Below are 20,062 nucleotides of genomic sequence, written 5' to 3'. Positions count from 1 at the left end.
CACAACATACCAATAATTTGTGGGTATTAATGCCATTACAGTGTCTGTATGCATATTGCACTTACTCTAAAGACACATCATCAGGACAGTTAGTTTCACCATGGCTTCCTATCTCGTGAAACAGCTAAATCCTTTTAATCAGGCATCATTTGGGATCAAAAGGGAATTCTCTGTAATGTTACAATGCTCCATTATAAAATCTGACCTCAGCAAAAAATGGCCTGATAAATAACACTTTATCAAAATCTCATACCTCTCTGCACTCAAAAGTTAAAGGCACTAAAATCTAACAAGGCGCTTTAAAGTTTGTGGATTTCCCATTAAGCCAAGTGCAGTTGTTTTATTCACTGTGCCCATTAGAAGTGTTGATTTTGTTGGAAAATGAACCACAAGCTAAGATAGAGGGAAACTTGCAGAAATTCAGTGTGAAATACTGGTCTACAATATGCTAAATGAAAACATTTTATTATCTTTAAATGATTATGTATTTCTGAACTGTTTCAAAATAACGTTAATAGTTAATTCACACCCCAGTTACCATCATTACTGGAGACTCATGGCTTAATGACTTATGCAAGTTAGGTATATTTACCATAACTGTTGTTTTACTGTATTGTTATTGTTGTTATTTACAGTTTGGTTTCATGGTGACTTTCTTTCTGCAGGGGTCTCAAATTGGGGAGGCTATGCCATCGCTTGTGCTCTGTATGTTCTCAGCACTTGTGAAATACACGACCGCTATCTGAGGAAAGCCGTTGGGTTTCCACAGTTATCTAAGAAGATGGTCTGGCTGGCTGCACTTCCGTCTGTTCCAAAGGTAATTTCTGTAGAGCCAGTGACTTATGACTTCCTTGTGACATGTTGGTAGAGTCAGTTACCAGCCCAGTTACCAGTCATTAAATCTTTAGTAGCTTAGAAGTCATTACTTTCACATGTCTCATGGTGGATTTGAGGGATTCCTGGTTAACAAGCATCCACACTGTTATTAGAATAGTCTGTAAAGGATTCAAGAGAGAGTCAACATAAAAATTCTCAAAAATTAACTTATTCCTTATGACTTCAAGCATGGAACAGTGCTGCAATTTATTTTAACAGGTATGGCAAGAAATTCTGTCTGCTAAAATACTCTGTTCTTATGTAAAAAATAGTCAATTTCAGTCACTGTCAAAATCCTTCCAACACACTACATTCACTTTAAAGTATGTGGTTCTGTGTCCTCTGCACACTCCAGTTAGTGAGTTCTATGAGTGGTTGGACAAAATCAGTAAAAAAAAAAAATGGAGGATTCAAAATAAAGAATCCTAAAGTTTTGCTAATTTCTTCAAAATTGCAGTGCCAGCATCTTCTGTCTTTAAATACAGCCTTAACTCCTTCCTAAATAAGATTATGTCTTGTAGTTATTTCATACTTTAACTTTGTGGGAAGAGTACTTTCTTAGTTATTGATGTTTTGATTCCTTATATAAAACATATGTAAGTGAAACTCATCCCAGCTTTTAGCATAGCCCTAAGTACTTATCCTTTGACTTAACAAAACATATGGCACCTTTCAGCTCCAAAATTAAAGATTACTGTACAGTTTTCATTTTTTCCAGTTACATGTACTTAATTTTCCTTTATTTTAACAAATTCTAAAATCTAGTATGATTCCAATTCTTGGGAGTGATATATTGTAATTAAAAGTGATATACGGTACTTGAAATCCTTCTTGCTTTTGTTTTACTAAATTATCCAGATGGCAAAGTTGATAATGATCCAATAAATTGAAGGGCTATTGAAAGTTCAATAGTAAAATCTATTCAAATGAAATTAATGGAAATAGTTTTGTGAGAAGAAAATGACAAATTATCTGGCAAGAGAATATGATACCTTAAATTATAAATCATGGAACAGTAAACACTGCGGGAGGTTTCCTGAGCTGAACACACATTAGTGTTCACATACTCCATTAGCTTAAAAAGAAAAAGAAGAAGAAAAAAACCAGATCATTTATGGTTTCTGTGGCTAATTTCTGCCCAGTGCCATTTCTTTTAATGCTGGTAATGATTGTTCTGGTAGGATAAAAAACGCCACTATCTCCACCTCCGTGTTTATATTCATCTGTTTGTAAAAGCAAGCGTAACTGGAAAGACGACATTCAAATGAGTCCCTAAGCATCAGACAGCTTTCTTATAATGTATTTTCTTTTTCTTCACTCAAAGGTGATAATCACTTAATGATGAAGACTTACCCAGAAACACAAAGGTTGTTTCTTTGAAGCCTCATTAATCTTGAAGCAACAAAACAATATTGCAACAAAACCCTGAACTGTGGAGCTCTCCATTCCCACTCCACAATGTAAAGTGTTGAATGTTGAGAGCTGAGAGCAGAGTCCCAAAGTCATAGATTATTCTCTGCATATATTTTAATGAAAGGTTCCAAGAAACATTTGTTCTGTGCTGAGAACTTGATTAAGAAAAAAATAAAACAAACAAAATTTCATCTAACCAATCTTTTCCTACCTGAAAGTTGTTGAACAGAATCACTGAATCATGATTATGCCAAATAGTACAACCTGGCTTTTCAGATGTTACACATAGTCAGGTGACTGTAGAGGAATATATTAATTCTTATACAAGCAAATTTAGCTAACACAGAATGTTCTACAAACAATTCTGTATTTTCTTCTCAAAAACAGATTAACGTGTTAAACAGTTTTTTTATATTACAGAAGTCATTATTAATGTTAAAAAATGAACTGAATAATACTTATTTTGGAATTAACCTGCAAGAATATGAATTTCTATTTAAATGAACAATATGTAAAAAGATGTGACATTCATTTTAGAATTTTTTATTAGTTCTGTCACTTGCAAGGGATTTGCCTGAATAAAGTGCATCCTTTTTTTTATATATTAATTTGAATCTTTTTTTGTTCCTCTCCACCGCAAGTATTTGCTAACAGGAGATCTGTGAGCAAATTGCACCACTTTAGGCCTGAGGAATCATAGTGTGCATTGTGAATACTCATTGCAAATGGAATTGCTAAATTTTGACTGTAGGATAAAGTTCATCAGACATAATTACAATATTATGCAAGTCTTTCTCCCCTGCAAGCAGATCAGAGTGTCTAGCATGTAAACTTTTATGAGAAAAAAATAAAAACAAGGAAGATATTTTGCTTATCCAATGCAAGTTTCTCTTCTGTGATATAAGTGATCTGATTTGCCACTTTGCATGGAGAAAGTCTCAGTGCAAAGAGAAATCTCTTTCATGTACAAAGGTCAGACACTTATACTTACAGAAATACCACTCATTAGGTAAACTGAGATATATTTATAATTTTATAAATGACAAATGGCACTTTTTGTGAAAAAAAAATCCCTAAGTAGCTGTTGCATGACCTCAAGTTTGGCACCAGGTAACTGTTTTTCTGTAATAGAAAAGCAGTAGTTATTGTTGTGCTTATGTACGATGCTGTGTAACCCACAAATGACACACAGATCTTTATAGTGCATATTCAAAAAGTAGGTAGACAGTTTATAATAAAAATCCTGTTAACTGACCATGCAATATATGTTTTAATCCTTCCAGATACCAGGATCCAGGATCCTTCCAGAAGTGTTTATATTTTCATTATATACAATAGCATGCAAAGTACCTGTCAAAATTCATGTCTAAAGATACTGTGTAGTTTAGAGGCCTTCTTTGGAAAAATAAATCCTAGGCATTTAATAAGAACACTAGACATTTTAACGTTATAATTTTTTTGGTCTTTTTTTTTAAGCAGTTAAATGACTTTGGTAGCTATCACTGTACAGGAACAAGAAAGTATTTCACATTATATGACTGTCTGTCAAGGTAATTGGTAGGTAATTCAGTTGCAATTTCCATCAAAGCAGGATCTCACACAAATGGAAATAAAGACAGTAGAATAAAGACCAGAAAACGCATTCCTAGCAAGGAAAAACAAATAAAAAGTCTTATCTGTGACTATTTAAAAGGCATTATGTACATTACAGTTCTGGGGGAGGGAAGCTAAGACTTTTTCTTAACTTTCTATTAACTGAATTAATGAAATGAATTCTATCTATAGTAAATGCTAAGACAGTATAAAGAATTTTAATAAGAACATTTAATGTTAAATGAAAAGCAGAGCAGCTAGAAGAACATTTTCAATCTATCTTCAAAACTCTTAAAGATTACTGAAAGAGCAGATCATTTATGCACTGCTGCCTTAAAAGCTTTATTTTGCTAATTCCTATAGAAAATGGAATGTGTCATTATTGCAGCACGGTGTTCTATAAATATAGATATTGTCATATAAAAGAAAAAAGGGATATGTGATGACATTACCTGTCCTTTTGGAAGTGTCCCCTGCAAGCCGCTTGGTCAAAATCAAACAGCAGGTTCAACATTTGATAGAAGGAGAGAAGTTTAAAATTTTTGAGGTTCTGGCAAATTTCACAAAAATGGCTACCTAGAGAGAAGAGAGACACCTCTTAATGCTGCTTCTGTTGCTGTGGCTTTTCACAAAAACATCTTGGAGCAAATCTGCTAGACTTTACTCCATTGGAAACCAGGCTCTTGAATTACTCTGATTTTGTCCCATTTTTTTTCTTGCCCTGATACCTGGCCTGTATCTCTCAGGGAAGACTTTTGTTCCCTCTGTGTACATTAAAAGCTCAGCTGGGAACATGCTTTGTTATCTGCTTACATTGCTGTTAGGAGGGAGGAAAAAAAAAAAAGCTGTTATACTCTTATAAACATGAAAATGAATTGTGGTCCCAAACAAAGAAAATCATACGCTAACTCAGAGAATTCCAAGAAAAGCATTTCAAGCTTTTCTATTTCTCTTCCCTTAAGCACCCAGAATTCTCTCAAAAATCAACAACAAACAGAGTACATAGAGTAAAAGGCAGGTAGGAATCACTGAAGAAATTGGAAGGAAAGTGTTTGTGCAGCCCATTCAGGTACCTTTTACCTCTGTAACTTTTTTTTTCCTTGATGTGTCTTTCTTTATTGCTGGTCCTTTTTCATTTAAAATGCATCTGCAGTTAGCTGCTAGGTTATGGAAACAGCAGATAATTTTTGAGATATTTAGATGAAGTTTCCTGTGATTCAGATTTGTATAATTTAGGATTTTGCAATCAGACAAAAAGGAATTGGGCTTTTGTAATGTGTGTTTGTTTTATTTTAAATAGAAGCCATGAATATTGCCATTTGTCAGTCACTAAGTTCCAGCTGCTAAATCTATCCTGTGTTCCAAATTAAATGGCGGTGTTTGCAAATTGCTATCCAAAATAATCCTGGAAGATAAGGTCATTCTCCCTAGGTTAAAAAAAAAAAAAAAAGATGAACTTTCTTGGCTGATTCGGGATTCTAATAACATTATATTTCCTTTTTTTTTTTTTTTTAAAGGAAGAAAAGTTTCTGAAAGCCCTTGTGCAGCATGGGGTCCGCAGTGGAAAAACTGCCAGCCTAGAAATGGAAGTGGACGGTCTGCCCTTCTATAACACCCATTCACTTATGATTGAAAAGCTCCTGCAAGAAGTGCAGCAGTGACTTCCTCTAATAATTTCAAAATCAGGAATGTCTCCTATGTTATTTCCTTATTCCTAACCTACTGACAGGGTTTAAAAAAAAAATCAAAGTTGGTTCTATGTCTTGAAATGTAGGATTTTTGATCTCTAGTGCCTCAGCCATGCACAACCTTTTTTTCGTTTTGTTTTGTTACTCTTACCTCACTGAGAAACAGGAAGGATCATAAGCATTTGATTTACCTTTTATTTTCTGTAATTTTATAATAGATATTAAGTGATATTATATACTAAGCAGCAATCTGGCTTTACAAAGAAAACTTATAATAAAAAATGAAATGTTATTGAATTGCTGTTCCTGTTTCATTAACCTCATAGCTGCAAGAGGAAGTAACTGGTGTGGCAACTTTGTTTTAAAAATACCTTGTGGTGCAGAAAACAGCTGCAGTGAAGAAGGGCACTTCAAAACCACTCTGCTGGTGGTGAGCAGTTGCTGAAACTGTGAGGACAGTTTTAACTTATCTAAAGCAAGTAAGGAGAGCTATGCAGAGTTTCTTTGTAAAAGGTAGGCTATACTGCTTGTCTCCTTCAGGTTAGTAGTTTACTATTTATATATTTAGTCCCCTTTTAGGTAATACAGAAATGCTGCAGGCATTTTAGGGCATCAACTTTTCTTCTGGGCAAGTGAATTTAACGTTCTTGCCCTTGTGTAAGAGATCCATGCAACTTTTAGAGATGTGAACATGTACAGTAGCCGACTGACATTACACTAATAGCATCCTATTACAGAGGATTCTTTCTGAACACCAACTTTGGGCAAAATAACTTGATTCAGTAAGCTTCTGTCTTCTTTCCAAAATACATTTTTAACAGTCAGATTTGGTTAAGAAAAATAAAATGTAATAATTTATTTTTCTCTGATCTGTATTTTCTGTTCCATGCCAAACTCCTGATTTAATCTGACAGCAATGTGCAGCCCATCTCTGGCCACAGTCGTCAGACCTCTGCTTGACCATTTTTCACAAAATTAAAAGTTCTGAGAATTGCACTCCTTACATGGCAGCTGGTTCTGCAGACTAAATCTAGCAGTTCCTGTGTAGGAAGAATCAATGAAATACTGACTTCATGTTTAGACAAAAGGACCCCAATCCTTCCCTTCCCAGTTAATAGGTTAAAGGTTGAGAATTGTAGCAAAATGCTGGACTTTATTGCACATTTCCTTCTTTTAAACTGCAACAGCTGAGCTCAAGTTGAAACCAGAAATACACCGACTCAGAGAAGTCTTAATCTGTCAGATAACAATTTGATTGCAGTATGGCATGTTCTGCCTTCCAGCTGTCTAATCTAAACAATGTGGCTAACAGTAAAGAAGTAAAGCATAAACAGGACAACAAATATTTCATCTTAGAACAAACCCTGTGTGTGTCTTCCAGCATGGCAGGTCGCAGAGCCGAGTAGTTGAGGACGTGGCTACCCGGGCTCCTTTCCTAACAACACACAAGCCCTGGCATTAAAGATCTCATGCCATGCAACCCAGATACGGAAAGGCAGAAGAGACTAGGGGAAGTGTTAGGAGAAAGCAAAGCTAAGCAGCACCGACAGTCAAAAGAAAAATGCATGTACAAGGTAATTAATTCAGCGTGGTGAGTGGTGTAAGTATAAAGAAATGCATAAAAGAATTAAACAAACCAAATGTTAATCTAAGCAAATCTTATCCCCTCTTGGGAGAGAGGACATGAATCCGTTCTTCAAAGGGAGGGGAGGAGAGGATCTGTAGTTTCTTAAAAGGAATCTATGGGCCAAAGCCAGAAGAGAGTTATATCAAACACATGCTGAATAAATATAGGAAGAATATAATAAAGGCGTTATTTATTAAACACATCCCTAATTATATCTAACGTTGCCCTCTCAAGGGGGCCTACAGAACACTTAGGACACATGGGCTTTTAAGAATATACTGCCTGACAAACACGGTTGCATACCATGAGATCTTTGAGATCCCAGGTGCAGGTGTGTCTAGAAAATCTTCTGGAAAAAAGTATCACTGTACTGCTGCATATTATCCATTCTGAGTGGCAGAAAGAGAAAGGTGTTTCAAGGAAGATCTGAAGACAGAGAAGAAGCAAAATGACAAGGCAATACACAGATAAAAAAAGCATAATGATCAGATGACAGGTAATGGATAGAGTTATATAGTTCAATAAAGAAAAATAAGAAACTAGACAGAGGGGGTCGGCAGAAGCAAGAGGATACAGCTTAATTCCCAATTCTTTAATTGGCATTATCCTTACTTATTTCTATGTTTTGTTTCTCTTTTCCAAACTAGAAAACACATATCATCCATACAACGTATTTTTGACACTGTATTTCCTGAAAAATGACCAGACCCTAAACTATAATATCTATCCATATTACAGCTATGTAATTCTATATTCATTGTACGTATTTATCTCGCATGAATATGTACTCATGAATATAGAATTTAAACTGATTCCATTTAACAGGTTCAGTGAAAATGTACTGTTAATTAGTTGCTTGCACAATTTGTGCTACACAAGACATTTACAAGAGCATAATCCAAATTTTAGCAAGGTTTCAAAGAATTCAGATTAAATTTAATTTTGAACAGAGTGACTCAAAGAATTGTATGCATTAAAAGCAGCTCATAATATACCAACCTCCTTTTTGGAGTCCACGGGCTTATTTTCCCCCTCAGAGTCTGTTCTCGACAACCTGACTCTTGAAGTCAATAGGAGCCTTATGACGAGGTTCAACAGGGTGAGATTCGATCATCAATCAAGAGACTGAAGGTCTCAGCAGAGGGTGAGGTCCTTGTTCATGCTCCTCCAGGACATCTCGCATTATTCAATTGCTTATTTTAGGAGGTGGGTTCAGGCAAGGTCTCTGCTAAACTTGAAACAGGCTTGAGGAGGAATATTTAGAGTGTTACAGAAAAAAAATGCACAAATGCAATTTTTCTTCAAAAAAATACTTATGAGGACATTTTATTTATTCTGTCTCCAACCTTTTCAATAGATAATGCCTGCTTTAAGATTTTTTTTTTCTTCTAGCTATGACAGGCACAAACAAATAGCAGTTAAAGAATGTTTCAGCAGCTCCCTACCATGATTTATTTCAACCAAAGTGGTCATCAACAAGAGTTAAGTGGCGGGAGAACAGTTTCCGAGTTGCACCAGACTGGCAGTAGACATGTGATTGGAACTGAACTCTTAGTTTATATTTTCTTCACTAAAGTCAAGGCCCAAGCACCTCCAGGAACTACCTCACTATGCTGCATAGCTAATAAGCCTTTGGGAGGTAAAATAGCTGGAATGTATGGATAAATGAGATGTATACACAACACAGTCATATGTGGAGATTTTGGATGAGTATTTTTTTTTGATGAATACTATAGGCTGCCCAAGTTAACTGTGGAGGAGTCCTTTATTCCAGCAGTATCTTGTGATGTTTGCAATAATGCTGGCTCTTGCTCATCTTGTGACTTGTTGGGGGTTTCTGGAGCATTCAGCTGGTAGCTTTCCTTACTCTCAGCCCTTGGACAGCCTAAATATGTTAAACAAGAGTCTCGCATCTTGGCAAAGTTCTGGTAAGTGCTTTCACTGGAAAAGCAATACAACACCGGGTCAGCAACACAGTTAAATGTAGTCAACAGGAGAGAAATATGGTAAATATTAAATATTTTCTCAGCAAATGAGCAGTCGTTCTCAAACAAGCTGCGAACTACAAGCAGGATGTGGTATGGTCCAAAGCACACTAAAAAAATGAAAACAGTGCTGGAAACCAGTCGCTTAATTTGGATTTTCTTCTTCTTCTGAGTGCCATGGCTCTTGTGGACCACACGTAGAATTCCGCAGTAAGAGAAGGCCAGCAGGAAGAAGGGGAAGAGGAAGCCCGCTGAGAAGCGGTAGTAGTTGACGTTGTGCTCCCAGGCCTTGATGGGGTAGTGCTCAAAGCACACCACGTGGCTGTCAGCGTCCATGCTGATTTCCCCGTGGGTAAAGACAAACCAGCACGTCACGATTTCCTTGGCCCAGATAACAGCGCTGACGATCGCAGCAGCCTTCAGCGTCCGAAACTGGTGGAACCCAAAAGGGTGCACGACGGCCAGGTAGCGGTCGATGGAGATGCAGCAGAGGAAGCCCACGCTGATATAGATGTTCTCATACAAGAGAGTGCCACAGATTTTGCACAGCAGTTCGTCGTGGGTCCAGTTGTCGTGCTGTAAAACATACTGGAGCCAGAAAGGCAAAGAAAAAATGTACAGCAGGTCTGCTACAGTCAAGTTGCAAAGGTAGATACCCAGTTCATTTTTAGCCTTGATCTGCAGATATCCATAGTAGAGCGAGAGGCAGTTTGCTGGGAAACCCACTACAAACACGAATATGTATACCACAGGGGATAAAGTCTGGTGGATATCATGATTAATAGTGCACCCCTCAGTTGCGTTCTCTGAGAAATTCATCTTCTACCTCTCACCATCTATTACTCATCAGGCTCCCAAATGGAGAGTTGCAGAGTTTCATTTCATTCAGTTTTGTATTTCTTCCACAAAACCTTTATCTTGAGGTAATAACTTCCTGAGGGATGTTATTAACCTGAGGGTAAAACACATGAAAATCTTCAGGAGGAATACTGTTGTAAAATATTTAGCACGGTTTTCAGTAAGCTGCCTTTTCTTAGCCCTCAATTTTCTTTTGCTCTTTGATGGAAGATAAAGCCTGTCTGGGAAATCATAATTTGTGTCAATAAGTCCCAGTACTGTACACACATAGAGTATCTTCTGTCAAAGTATCCAAAGCCATTTATAACTGTTTATCTATTTAGCTTTATGAGTATCTGCAAGGTGAAAAAAAAATTATTCCTGTTTACAAAGGAGGCACAGAAGCAGTAATTTCATTTGTCCAAAATGATGATATTTCTCAGGCAAAATAGTCTATTCAGACTCCTTTAGAGAATGCTGTAGGGTGCACAAAACCAGCTGCTTTTAATTTCCATTTTTAAAATTTCCCTTGAGATACAAAATACCATGGCATTTGCAGTTCAGCCCATCAGGATTTTAAAAACAGCATATTTTAGCAGCATATCTTATACAGCTGGTTGTGTAAGCAGTTCCAAAACTAAGCTCTTTTTCTATTGGAAAAACTTCTGCAAAAAATTGGTAAAATGTCTCTACAGTCTCTGTCCTATAGTTTATCATGTTACAGATTCCTTATTTGCCAGAGACTCCCCTCAACTATCTATTTATTATTTGCTGTTGTCTATACCTTAATATCTTTTGTTTAACTATATTACATTTGATTATAATTATCTATATTACATTTATCTATATATTGATTTATCTATATTACATTTGATTATAATTATTCATCTAAAGGATTTATAATCCAAATATCTACCCATATAAGTATTGTCTGTGCTAAATAATACTGTTATTTAAAACACCTGCAATACAGTGGGACTGTATTTCTTTGAATTTCTTCCCAGAAGAAATTGCTGTGTCGTAGTGTGCACCGTTGTGAAGGTTAGCAATTTGTGTGTTCATCCTAAAGCTTCAGTTAACAGGGATCATCAGTCAAAAGGAGACAGCATTGTCAGGGGAAAGAAAATGCCTCACTGCTTTTTCCTGTTTACCATCCTAGGTTGTATTTTGGTTTGTCATCTTCTGTCCTGATTAGGAACATACAAATTTTTCCAAGGCAATACTTAAAAACACATGACCACATTTACTACACACTACAACCAATACAAACAGTAAAATCCCCTGTGAGCTGTATCATCTGAGAATGTTACTGTAGACTACTCACTTTTATATAAATGTCTATTTTAGATGGCACTGGGTTTTATTTCTATCAAAATTACACAGAACATCACTTCCTTCAGGACAAAAGAGAATTGCCTGACTGGAATAAATGACCAGTCCTGCAAAGACATACAATTTTATACTTCAATTAGTGTGAAATAGTCCTGCTGAAATCACAGCAAGGTTAGGGCTACATAAGCATTTAAAAATTCTTTTTTTTTCATTAATTTCTCTTCTTTTTTGAACCAAAAGACAGAATATGAGCCCTGATTTTGCACTAGGTTTTCTTGAGGATCTCAGAGAGTTTCCATCATGAAAACTAATGCTAATGTAAGCTCACCTCTGCCAAAACTTCCAACTTCATTGTCCCAAACCGCCTGTGTGAAAGACAGGCTGAATTTAGCACAGTGCAAGCTCTGCTCTCCTGCAGTTATTTAATGGGATTAACAGACTCACCTCTGCATTGTGGATGGCACATACTTATCACAGATAAATCAAGCACAACAGGAGAAATGCTGCTGAGGAAACCCCATCACAGACATCAATGGTCCAAGAGATTGTTTCCCTAGGGAATAATCATGATAATGTTAGCAGCATGGAAGTGTACAGCAGGAATTAATCCCTAAAGTTATAGGCAAATTTCCAGTGTATTCTTCCTTAGGTGTCATTAGCTCCCTTTTAACATCATCAAGTGCACTAGGCTGGTCTCGGTGTTATGATAAGTATTATGCAGTTTTCCTCTCAATAGTACGTGTGCTTCACACTCCTCAAGAAAACGTCTGGAATCCTTCCTGAAAATGGTTCATTAGCCTAGTTATCCTACCTTTTCTAATGTGCGGCTCCAGAGCAAGTATAACTGTATTTACATTTGTATTTGATGCAATTTCTGCATACAACTTTTGTGGCTTCAGCATGGGAGGTTTGTCTACACAGAATGATTGATATACCTAGGTGTAGTCTAAAAAGCAAAAAAAAAAAATCGGGGATTTATCATCTAATCTACAATTCCCAAATAATAGACACAGGAAGAACATTTAACTAAAACCAGCCAAGCAGTGTCCAGCTTCTGTTGATGAGGCCAAATTATCGTAATTTAAAAGCTATCAATAATTTCAAAAAGTTGGACCTGTCCTTGTATGTCTAGCATAGTTCAACAGCTCCAAGTCTTGCTCAGTGTTACCCAGTACGTGAACATGGATCACAGCATGAGAAAAAGTAGATGCACTCAACCACTGCATTGTTCTTTTGCAAAATTTGTCCTTTTCTCCATGAACTCAAAATGTTATTAAATTGTGCTTACGTCATGGAGGACATGACTGTAAAAACGGTATCTGTTTAGCTTTAAAAGTCCTGCCAGAACCCAGAACATGAAGGACACAGCAAAAGCCTTATTGGTATGATATTGTTCTAATGTAATGCACACTTATGATTACAGCAGTGTTTCCTGCTCCTGGAGGAAGTGCTGGCGTGAGCTGCCGCCGCGAGCTGGAAGAGAAGACTGGCCCTTAGGAATCTCTGTGCCCTGTGGTAACAAAACCACCCTTATCCTCTCATTGTTTTACAACAAATTTCAAAGATGGGGGTGAAAAACAAAAGTCCAGATTCTTGTCTGCACAATGGCTGTTCTATGTCACTCTTCTGGTCAGCAGCAGCAGTTGGCTTGGAAAATTCTTTCCTTGTTTCAGCCTCCTCAGTGTCTGGGCTCCAGGACGCCTCTCTGCTCCCTGGTCCCCTCTTGCCGGCCAACAACAGTCTCAATAGCCAAATGTGACTCAGACAAGGGTAGTATAAAGGCTGTTTACCTTTCCTTTCCCTCCACAACAGGTAGCTGAGGCATGAAATCGTGTGCTTTTTTGAACAAGTCTGGTGTCCAAGAACTGTAATGACAGCTCTTCAACAGAGAGGTGCTTTGAAAGACCACTCTGTTCATAAGAACTTGATACAGCTACAAGCCCCTACCAGCTCTGTGGAGAAGCTGGAACTGAAGGAGATGTACAAGGTAGGGGAGAGAAAATATGAAGAGCTCCCCTGTTACATATTGACCTAGCCGGGACAGTAGGAGTGAAAAAAGAAAAACAAATGCTCTGTGAAAACCATCTGGGGTGCAGATAATCAAAAAGCTGGAGTTAGTTAGGGATGGGAACACCCAGGCATTCCACTTAGCTTTAAAATGCAAATAGTGCAGCTGTGTGATTTTTTCAGAGCATGGTTTATGTTAATACCTTTAGTATCACCTTCTGTATCTGCTTCATTCAACAGACATTTCCAGGCAAGATTTTTCTCTTATCTCACACATTTGCTCACATTATTTAGATGATGCCCTTCCGAGCCCACCTCTTGGAAACAAAGTAGAAGGCTTTTGATATCCAGATGAGCTCCAAACATTCTTCTTTTTCCCAGATAAGAAATAAAACCAAGGATCTCTTAGTTTAAAATCTCAAGTTGAAAAAAATCTTTTTTTTTTTTTTTTAAGTTACTTTCATTTGTCACTGTATAGGTCAACAAACAGGTTCTTTTCTTTCCAAGCTTTTTGGTGCACCAACTAATAACAAAAACATCATTCTCACCCTGCACCAGTCGAGCTGTAAGAAGTCTGTGAATTATGGAGCAGTTTATATGTTAAGCACTGTCTGCTCGTGATGGTGCAGGAAATCACTCAGAGCCACTTACAGCAACAGCCTCTTCAGCTCAGCCTGACTCACAGGGTAGAGTCTGAGCAGTTTTTTTCCAATTTCAATGAACATTGCTACAATTTGCCTAAGAAATATGTCTGCAATTGTCTGCTACACGCTTGCAACGGAACAAACAGGGACTATGCCAAAGGACTTTTTTTGTATACACAGAACTAGAAGTTGTGCACACAACTAGTCTCACCCACAAAACACCCTTCCGTGAATGGGGAGGGTAACATGGTGCTGTGCCTTTATGTGACAGTGACTTTCTTGCTGTTTTGCCAATCTGTCCCTGCACCTGCCATATACAAGAGAGACACCTGAGACACTTGGCTTTTAGAACACGGTTAGGACCATGCTGCATATTTTGGAACCAAAAATCCACGACTGTTTTAGCAGAGAATTTGTTTGGGGTTATTACCTACCTAAACACAGCCTTTAAATACTCACAGAACTTTCCACAGGTCTTGAAGATTCACCAGCTTGGAATGATTTTGTTTCACAAACCTGGAAAAATAAAGAGGTGAGAAAACATTCAGCAGCCCAGATTTGGGAGTAGTGGGATAATATAAAATGGACAGGGAATTGCTGGCCCAAACCTGAGAGGGGAGCAGAAACTGGGAGAGCAGCTCTGACAGCTGCTTTAGGTGAGCAAAGACTTGAGAGCAGGCAAATGGCAGCTGGTTACTGACTATTGCTTCTGCAAATATAATAATCCTGCTTTTTTATTAAGTTCTGGGTTGTTAAGACTATAAAGGATAAGTCACTACAACAGAAAGTACACAGAAGTATTGTTTTTTGTTGAGCCTCTATGTGAAGAGCAGCTGGGTGCAAGGAGGTTTTGTTTTGTTTTCTAATGTTTTTGTGGAGATTTTCTTGGTTTTATCCGTTTGTTTTTCGTAAAGCAGAAAGGCCACCTCAGAGACTCTCTGCTGTCGTTACCTTCCAATTTTTATTTCAGCTTCTTTGCATTAGAAGGGACAGGTCCATATGTCCTTTACATGAGAGTGTTACTAGTGGTATAAAGTAAAAGCTAGATGGTATCTTTTCAAATCTCTGAAGCCATCTTCTAGACAACGAAAGGTAAAAAAAAAAAAAAAAAAAAAAAACCCAAACCCAACTCATCCTCCCTTCTAAATTTAATTTAATACTCAGCCCATTTGGTGCGGATTAACTTTCAAAGGGACCTGCCCAGTGTGTAGCTCTCTATAGTTGTTTCATTACTCCTTTGTGTATTCATTTCGGTGGGAAGAAACCATAGAAGTATTCTGTAAATTACAAATCACAGTATTTTTGTCATTACTCTATGACTCCATTTATAAACCTATTGTCCAAGGAGGAAGCCAGCAACATTTTTTGGAACCCACATAAACAAAAGGCTAATTAGTCATCAAACTCCTATTTTCCTTAGCACAGACATGCAATTATTCAAAGTGTTGGCTTAATCGCTCCACTTAAACATTGATATCTTGGGAATTTGTCTCAAATTCTTAATTTCTGTTTTCCATCACATTTCTCCAAAGTTGGGGAAAAAGCTACTTCCCTTAAATATTTCATCACTGGAACATCAGATGTCACATGAGTTGGGTGAATTCAGCTTTTTCTGCCCATAAAATATGTCATTAAGAATCCATAATGTGGATCTGAGTAACAGATTTGTGTTAAAATCTTTGAAACATGATTTTTCCTTTTTTTTTTTTTTTATTTTTTTAATAGCAAGCTTGCGAAGAGTACTGGATTGGACATCAAATGTGTGTGAAAGGCAATGATATTAGACCATGGTAATGGACCAAAATGCCACACTTCCAAGTGAGAACACCGAAATACTGGAACACATTAGCAAAGCTAAGTGTTAACTCCTTGTTCCTCCCGTAGTTAGTCCTACCCTCCTCTACCTCAGGCTCTGCCACAACCCACCTACTTTCCAAGCACAGAGAGCCACATTTGAATGGCTTAATTTGCTGCCTAACAGAAGGCCAGGTATGTGGTTAACTGTTCAGTTGTGCTACAATCATTTGCCCTGATCACTGGGGGAATCTCCTCACTGAAAATTTTGACTTGTGCAGCCTAATGTAAGCAGTATAGGCTGCACAAGTCTGAATGCATTGCAGCTAGGAGCTGCTTACATTAGCAAATGTGATCATTGAAATGACTTCTACATCTAGTTCTAATGTTCATTTCCCATCAATAATAGAGCTTAACCTTTCAGGTGTCCCGGCCCACATATCAGAAAGTTCCTTAAGAAACAAATGAACTGGTATGGATCGTATATGTAAATGTATTACATTCAGCTCACTTCATACAAACAAATGAGCAAACAGACTTTTTATTAAGCCACCTAAAAAAAAATAATAATAGTAAATATGGCAGCCAAGCAATTCTGAATAGCCTTGGGGGAAATGATGTACTATATGCCAATAACTTACCATTATAACACAGTGTGCTGTAGGCTACACTGGGAGATGTCACTAGTGGGACTTTTTTTTTCAAACAAGTCCTTACATTCCTGGCAAATGTCAAAGTTTCAGAGAAAAACTGCCCTGAATATACCAGTAAATCATCATTCGAAGTTACCATTTGTTTTTTTCAGTCAGTACACTGAGAACTCAGCTTCTTTCTTATCCAATGTGCAGACTGTTATATATGACATGTTATATATCACATACAAAAACAAGGTAGTAATAAAAACATATTGTATTTTACAGTAGAACTCAGTGACAGGTGTGGGGGTTAGAGCAGTCACGTACTGAGGTGGAGACAACAGTGTAAACTTGTGAATCCTCCCCACACGCCCCACATGAAGGTGCAAAAAGGTCTAAAGAAGACCAGACCAAGGGCAAAGCAGGCAACAGTTTTCAAACTGCTGAGAACTGGAGCAGAGAAAGAAGTGTTAAATGGTTCTCAGTGCTGCTGTGAATGCCTCATCAAGAGTGGGGGGTCAAACATTGCAAAAAACTTTCCATTTGCAAATGCAGCACTGGAATAGATGATGCAGGGGTGTCTTCTTTGGAGGTTTTAAGAAAGTTTGACCAGACTTTGTGAGAATGGTTCAGCTAAAGCCACCTGAAAGCCCAGAGCAGTTTGGGGAGCTCTAAGGACTCCTTATTTTTTAGTTGTTGCTTAGCACATGACAGGACAGCACTCATCCCTCTTTGCCACATGCAATAACAGGACAACCAATTGAGTAAATCCAACAAAATCACTTCCAATTTGCAATTTTTAAATAAATCACCATTTTCCAATGCCCTCCTTTTTCTTTTTAAAGGGTTAAACAACTGCCTGAACACAGGGAAGTGCTGAAAAGAATGTATATTTTGGAAAGCCCCTATTAATGGTAATGAGATGCTCACACGAAGTGTATTTCAGGCAAGGAGTCCAACTGATACTCAGGGAGATGAATCACATAATGGGACTTAGTCACACTGCAGTTGCCTTAAGCAGTTGGCTCCTTAAGGAGGACCCTCATGAGTCCCTTCCTGCCTGCTCTTAAGGATGAGGCAGGTGGAGCCTGACTGTGTCCCAGGAGGAAAAGCCCTTTCCTCTGTCCCTGGGATGTCAGCACGGACAGCTCAGCCCTCCTGAGCCTCAGTGCTGAGGCTCCTGGCCCCAGGATGCTTCCCTGGGGCTGCCTGGATGACTTGCAAACAGGAAAGCGAATGGAAAAGAGCTCAACATCCCACCACTTTCTGCAGAAATCTCAATTTCTGTATCTGTGACAGAAGAATTCCCAACCTACCTTCCCCCACTGAAACCTTCCTCTCCCCGCACAGCCCTCCAGAGCACAAAAGCTAAAACACCATCCAGCGCCTGTTGTGCAGGAATTAGGCAAACAGGTAAACAAACAGCTACCCATAACAAAACTGCTTATAATCCTGAATCTGTGCACAGATCCTCATTTATAATGGCAATGGGAGAAAAGCCAAGTCTATGCAGGTCTTACTGATCGTAAGCCAGGTAAGCCAAGAAAAAACATGTAAAATGACCAGTAAAGTGTTACAGAATAGAACAACTGTGCTGAAGGGCTGCTGAGAAGTAGGAACTTCTCTGTCCTGCATTAAATAGGTTCTGATTCATTTTGCCATCTTCAGTCCTGGAAAAAACATCTCACGCTTCTGATTCATGTTTCCAAGCTCTGTGTTATTGCCTCTTCTGATGCAGCAGGGTGCTCCAGCACCAGAACTGTGCTCCATCCAAAGCAGGGACTAAATTCTCTTGCTGCCTGCATCTTTTACAGCGCCTCTGCCCCCCAGACAGAACAAGACGTAAGTAAACCCAAATATCGGCACAACATGCCCTTCAGACAGGCTTTCTTCGTTAACAGAAAGTAATTTGTAAATCTAATTCCATTTTCAAAAGCTAACATCCATACAATTATTTCTCTTCCTTCACTTTCAGCAGATAAAACTGATTTCCCAGAGCAACTGTCAAAGAGTAACTTGTACCAGCCATAATCCATGGTTAACAAAGAGAAAAGGCCATTTGAGAGAAGAATTCTGGCTTGCCAGGTCTGACTAAAAGGCATTTGAAGCTCCACTGTGCCTAAGGAGAGTAATCTGATCTCCTGCTCAAGATTTTCATTGTTCCACAAATCAGCAAATAATGATACATTTGATAAAGTCATCTCTCTATTAAATGCTAGCTTTTGCATATATGAATCAGTATATGATTCATTTTGTACAGTAAAACTTATAAGAGAGGGCAAAGTGAAAAACTATATAAAATATTTGAGGATTTTTCTCTTTCCCTCTCCCCTCCATTTTTGATTTCTTATTTTTCTGTTTGGATTTAACTGTAGAAACAAAATACATCACAGAATAGGATCCCATTCAATTCAAACACTTAATGTCATAAGCACTGCAGCCTTTTAAAAGCTGAAATAATTCTTTTGTGCTTCTGCACCACCTTTGTGTCTCTGGCCCATGTTGATTCCCTATTTTGTGCTGCAAATCCTGTTGTGACCGATTCTTCCTGCTAAAGTTCACAGTCCATCCTGAAGCTGCAGTGAGACCAGAATTGGCTGCTTCAGCCCTGGCCCATAGCGGAATGCCTTTATGCAAACACCTTGCAGATGCTTTTCGGTGCATAACAGCAGCATAAGCTCCACCGTCCCAGCTCAAAAGACTTGTCTGTCTGACTCATTATTGTGTTTTTCACAGCTGGAAAAAGCAGAAAAGCAGGCTCCTTTCTGGTGTGCAAATATAGCGCCAACAAATTCCAAAACACTGGGGCACAACCTCATCTCTCAAAGGGTCCCTTTTGCTTGCAGGGCCCTCCTTGCACTGCTGTCAGCCCTGCCTGCTTCCCTGCAGACTTGCCTGAGTCTGCAGATGCTGTCTGGATTCCTTCCTCGGAGTGAATGAGGGAAGGGGGGGGGGGAGGGTGTCTTCAAGGAGCCCCTCTACAGTCCATGAGAGTTAACTTATCAAGCTTTCCTTTTTCATTACCTTTTATTAAGCTTCATTCTTCATTTTTTTTCCTCCAGGTTCTTCTTTGGAAATTAAGCATGTTTCCAGTAGATAAGCTTCCAGTCTAGGTCAGTATTCTTATTTAAGGCTTCTTCCCTAGTGTTTCTTCTCAGACTTTTCCCGTGTTTCTGGAGCAGCAGCGTGCTCTGGAGCAGCTTTTCTCTCCCTGACTAAAAGGCATTCTGTTCCCAGTGCTCCTTCCTTCCTTGTTACTGTCCCTGCCTAGCTGATTACTGGAAACTAGGGCCGTATGTATCTCTCTCTCTCTCTCTCTCTCTCTCTATATATATATACACACACACACACATATATATACACACACACACATATATATACACACACACACACAATTTTCACTTGAGGATACAGGATTCCAAAGACATAGTCCCCAGTGGATGTATCATTCTAAATAGTGCTGACATCTGTATCCGCAGGCTTCCTTATGTTTTCATTTCCTGAATTTTCATTTCCTCAATTCCCTTAATTTTCATTAAAAGTTCTTTTACTACTTTCATGATTTCAAGTGCTAGTGTCTTGCTTTCATTAAGATGCAGACGAAGTCCAGTGTTCCTTCTCTCTAGAGCAT

At 38.3% G+C, this 20,062-nt stretch overlaps 2 protein-coding genes across 6 annotated transcripts in view; one reads left to right on the top strand and one right to left on the bottom strand.

Annotated features, from left to right (window-relative positions):
- The window catches only part of DGLUCY (D-glutamate cyclase), a 42,144-nt gene extending 36,334 nt beyond the window's left edge, over window positions 1-5,810 (top strand). For all 5 annotated transcript variants that reach the window (XM_026046555.1, XM_026046538.1, XM_026046531.1 and 2 more), the window contains 2 exons: window positions 666-817; window positions 5,400-5,810. In XM_026046555.1, coding sequence (XP_025902340.1) covers window positions 666-817; window positions 5,400-5,543 — 296 coding nt within the window. In that variant the 3' untranslated portion in view covers window positions 5,544-5,810. The remainder of the gene's footprint in view (window positions 1-665; window positions 818-5,399) is intronic.
- A 2,420-nt stretch (window positions 5,811-8,230) lies between these two features.
- GPR68 (G protein-coupled receptor 68) lies at window positions 8,231-11,838 on the bottom strand. Its single transcript, XM_026046569.1, has 2 exons — window positions 11,796-11,838; window positions 8,231-10,134 (listed from the first exon to the last, which is right to left on the bottom strand). Exon 2 carries the CDS (start codon window positions 9,999-10,001, stop codon window positions 8,928-8,930), a length of 1,074 nt encoding a protein of 357 aa, XP_025902354.1. The 5' UTR covers window positions 10,002-10,134; window positions 11,796-11,838; the 3' UTR covers window positions 8,231-8,927.
- Between the last annotated feature and the right edge of the window lie 8,224 nt (window positions 11,839-20,062).

Source organism: Nothoprocta perdicaria, unplaced genomic scaffold (assembly GCF_003342845.1).
Source record: "Nothoprocta perdicaria isolate Ctin4 unplaced genomic scaffold, notPer1 scaffold_108, whole genome shotgun sequence".
Taxonomy (NCBI): Eukaryota; Metazoa; Chordata; class Aves; order Tinamiformes; family Tinamidae; genus Nothoprocta; species Nothoprocta perdicaria.
This window is presented reverse-complemented; position numbering and strand designations above follow the sequence as displayed.

Bases quoted from the DNA above. Each gene is read 5' to 3' on its own strand.
- GPR68 (XM_026046569.1), bottom strand. From the start codon at position 10,001: ATGAATTTCTCAGAGAACGCAACTGAGGGGTGCACTATTAATCATGAT.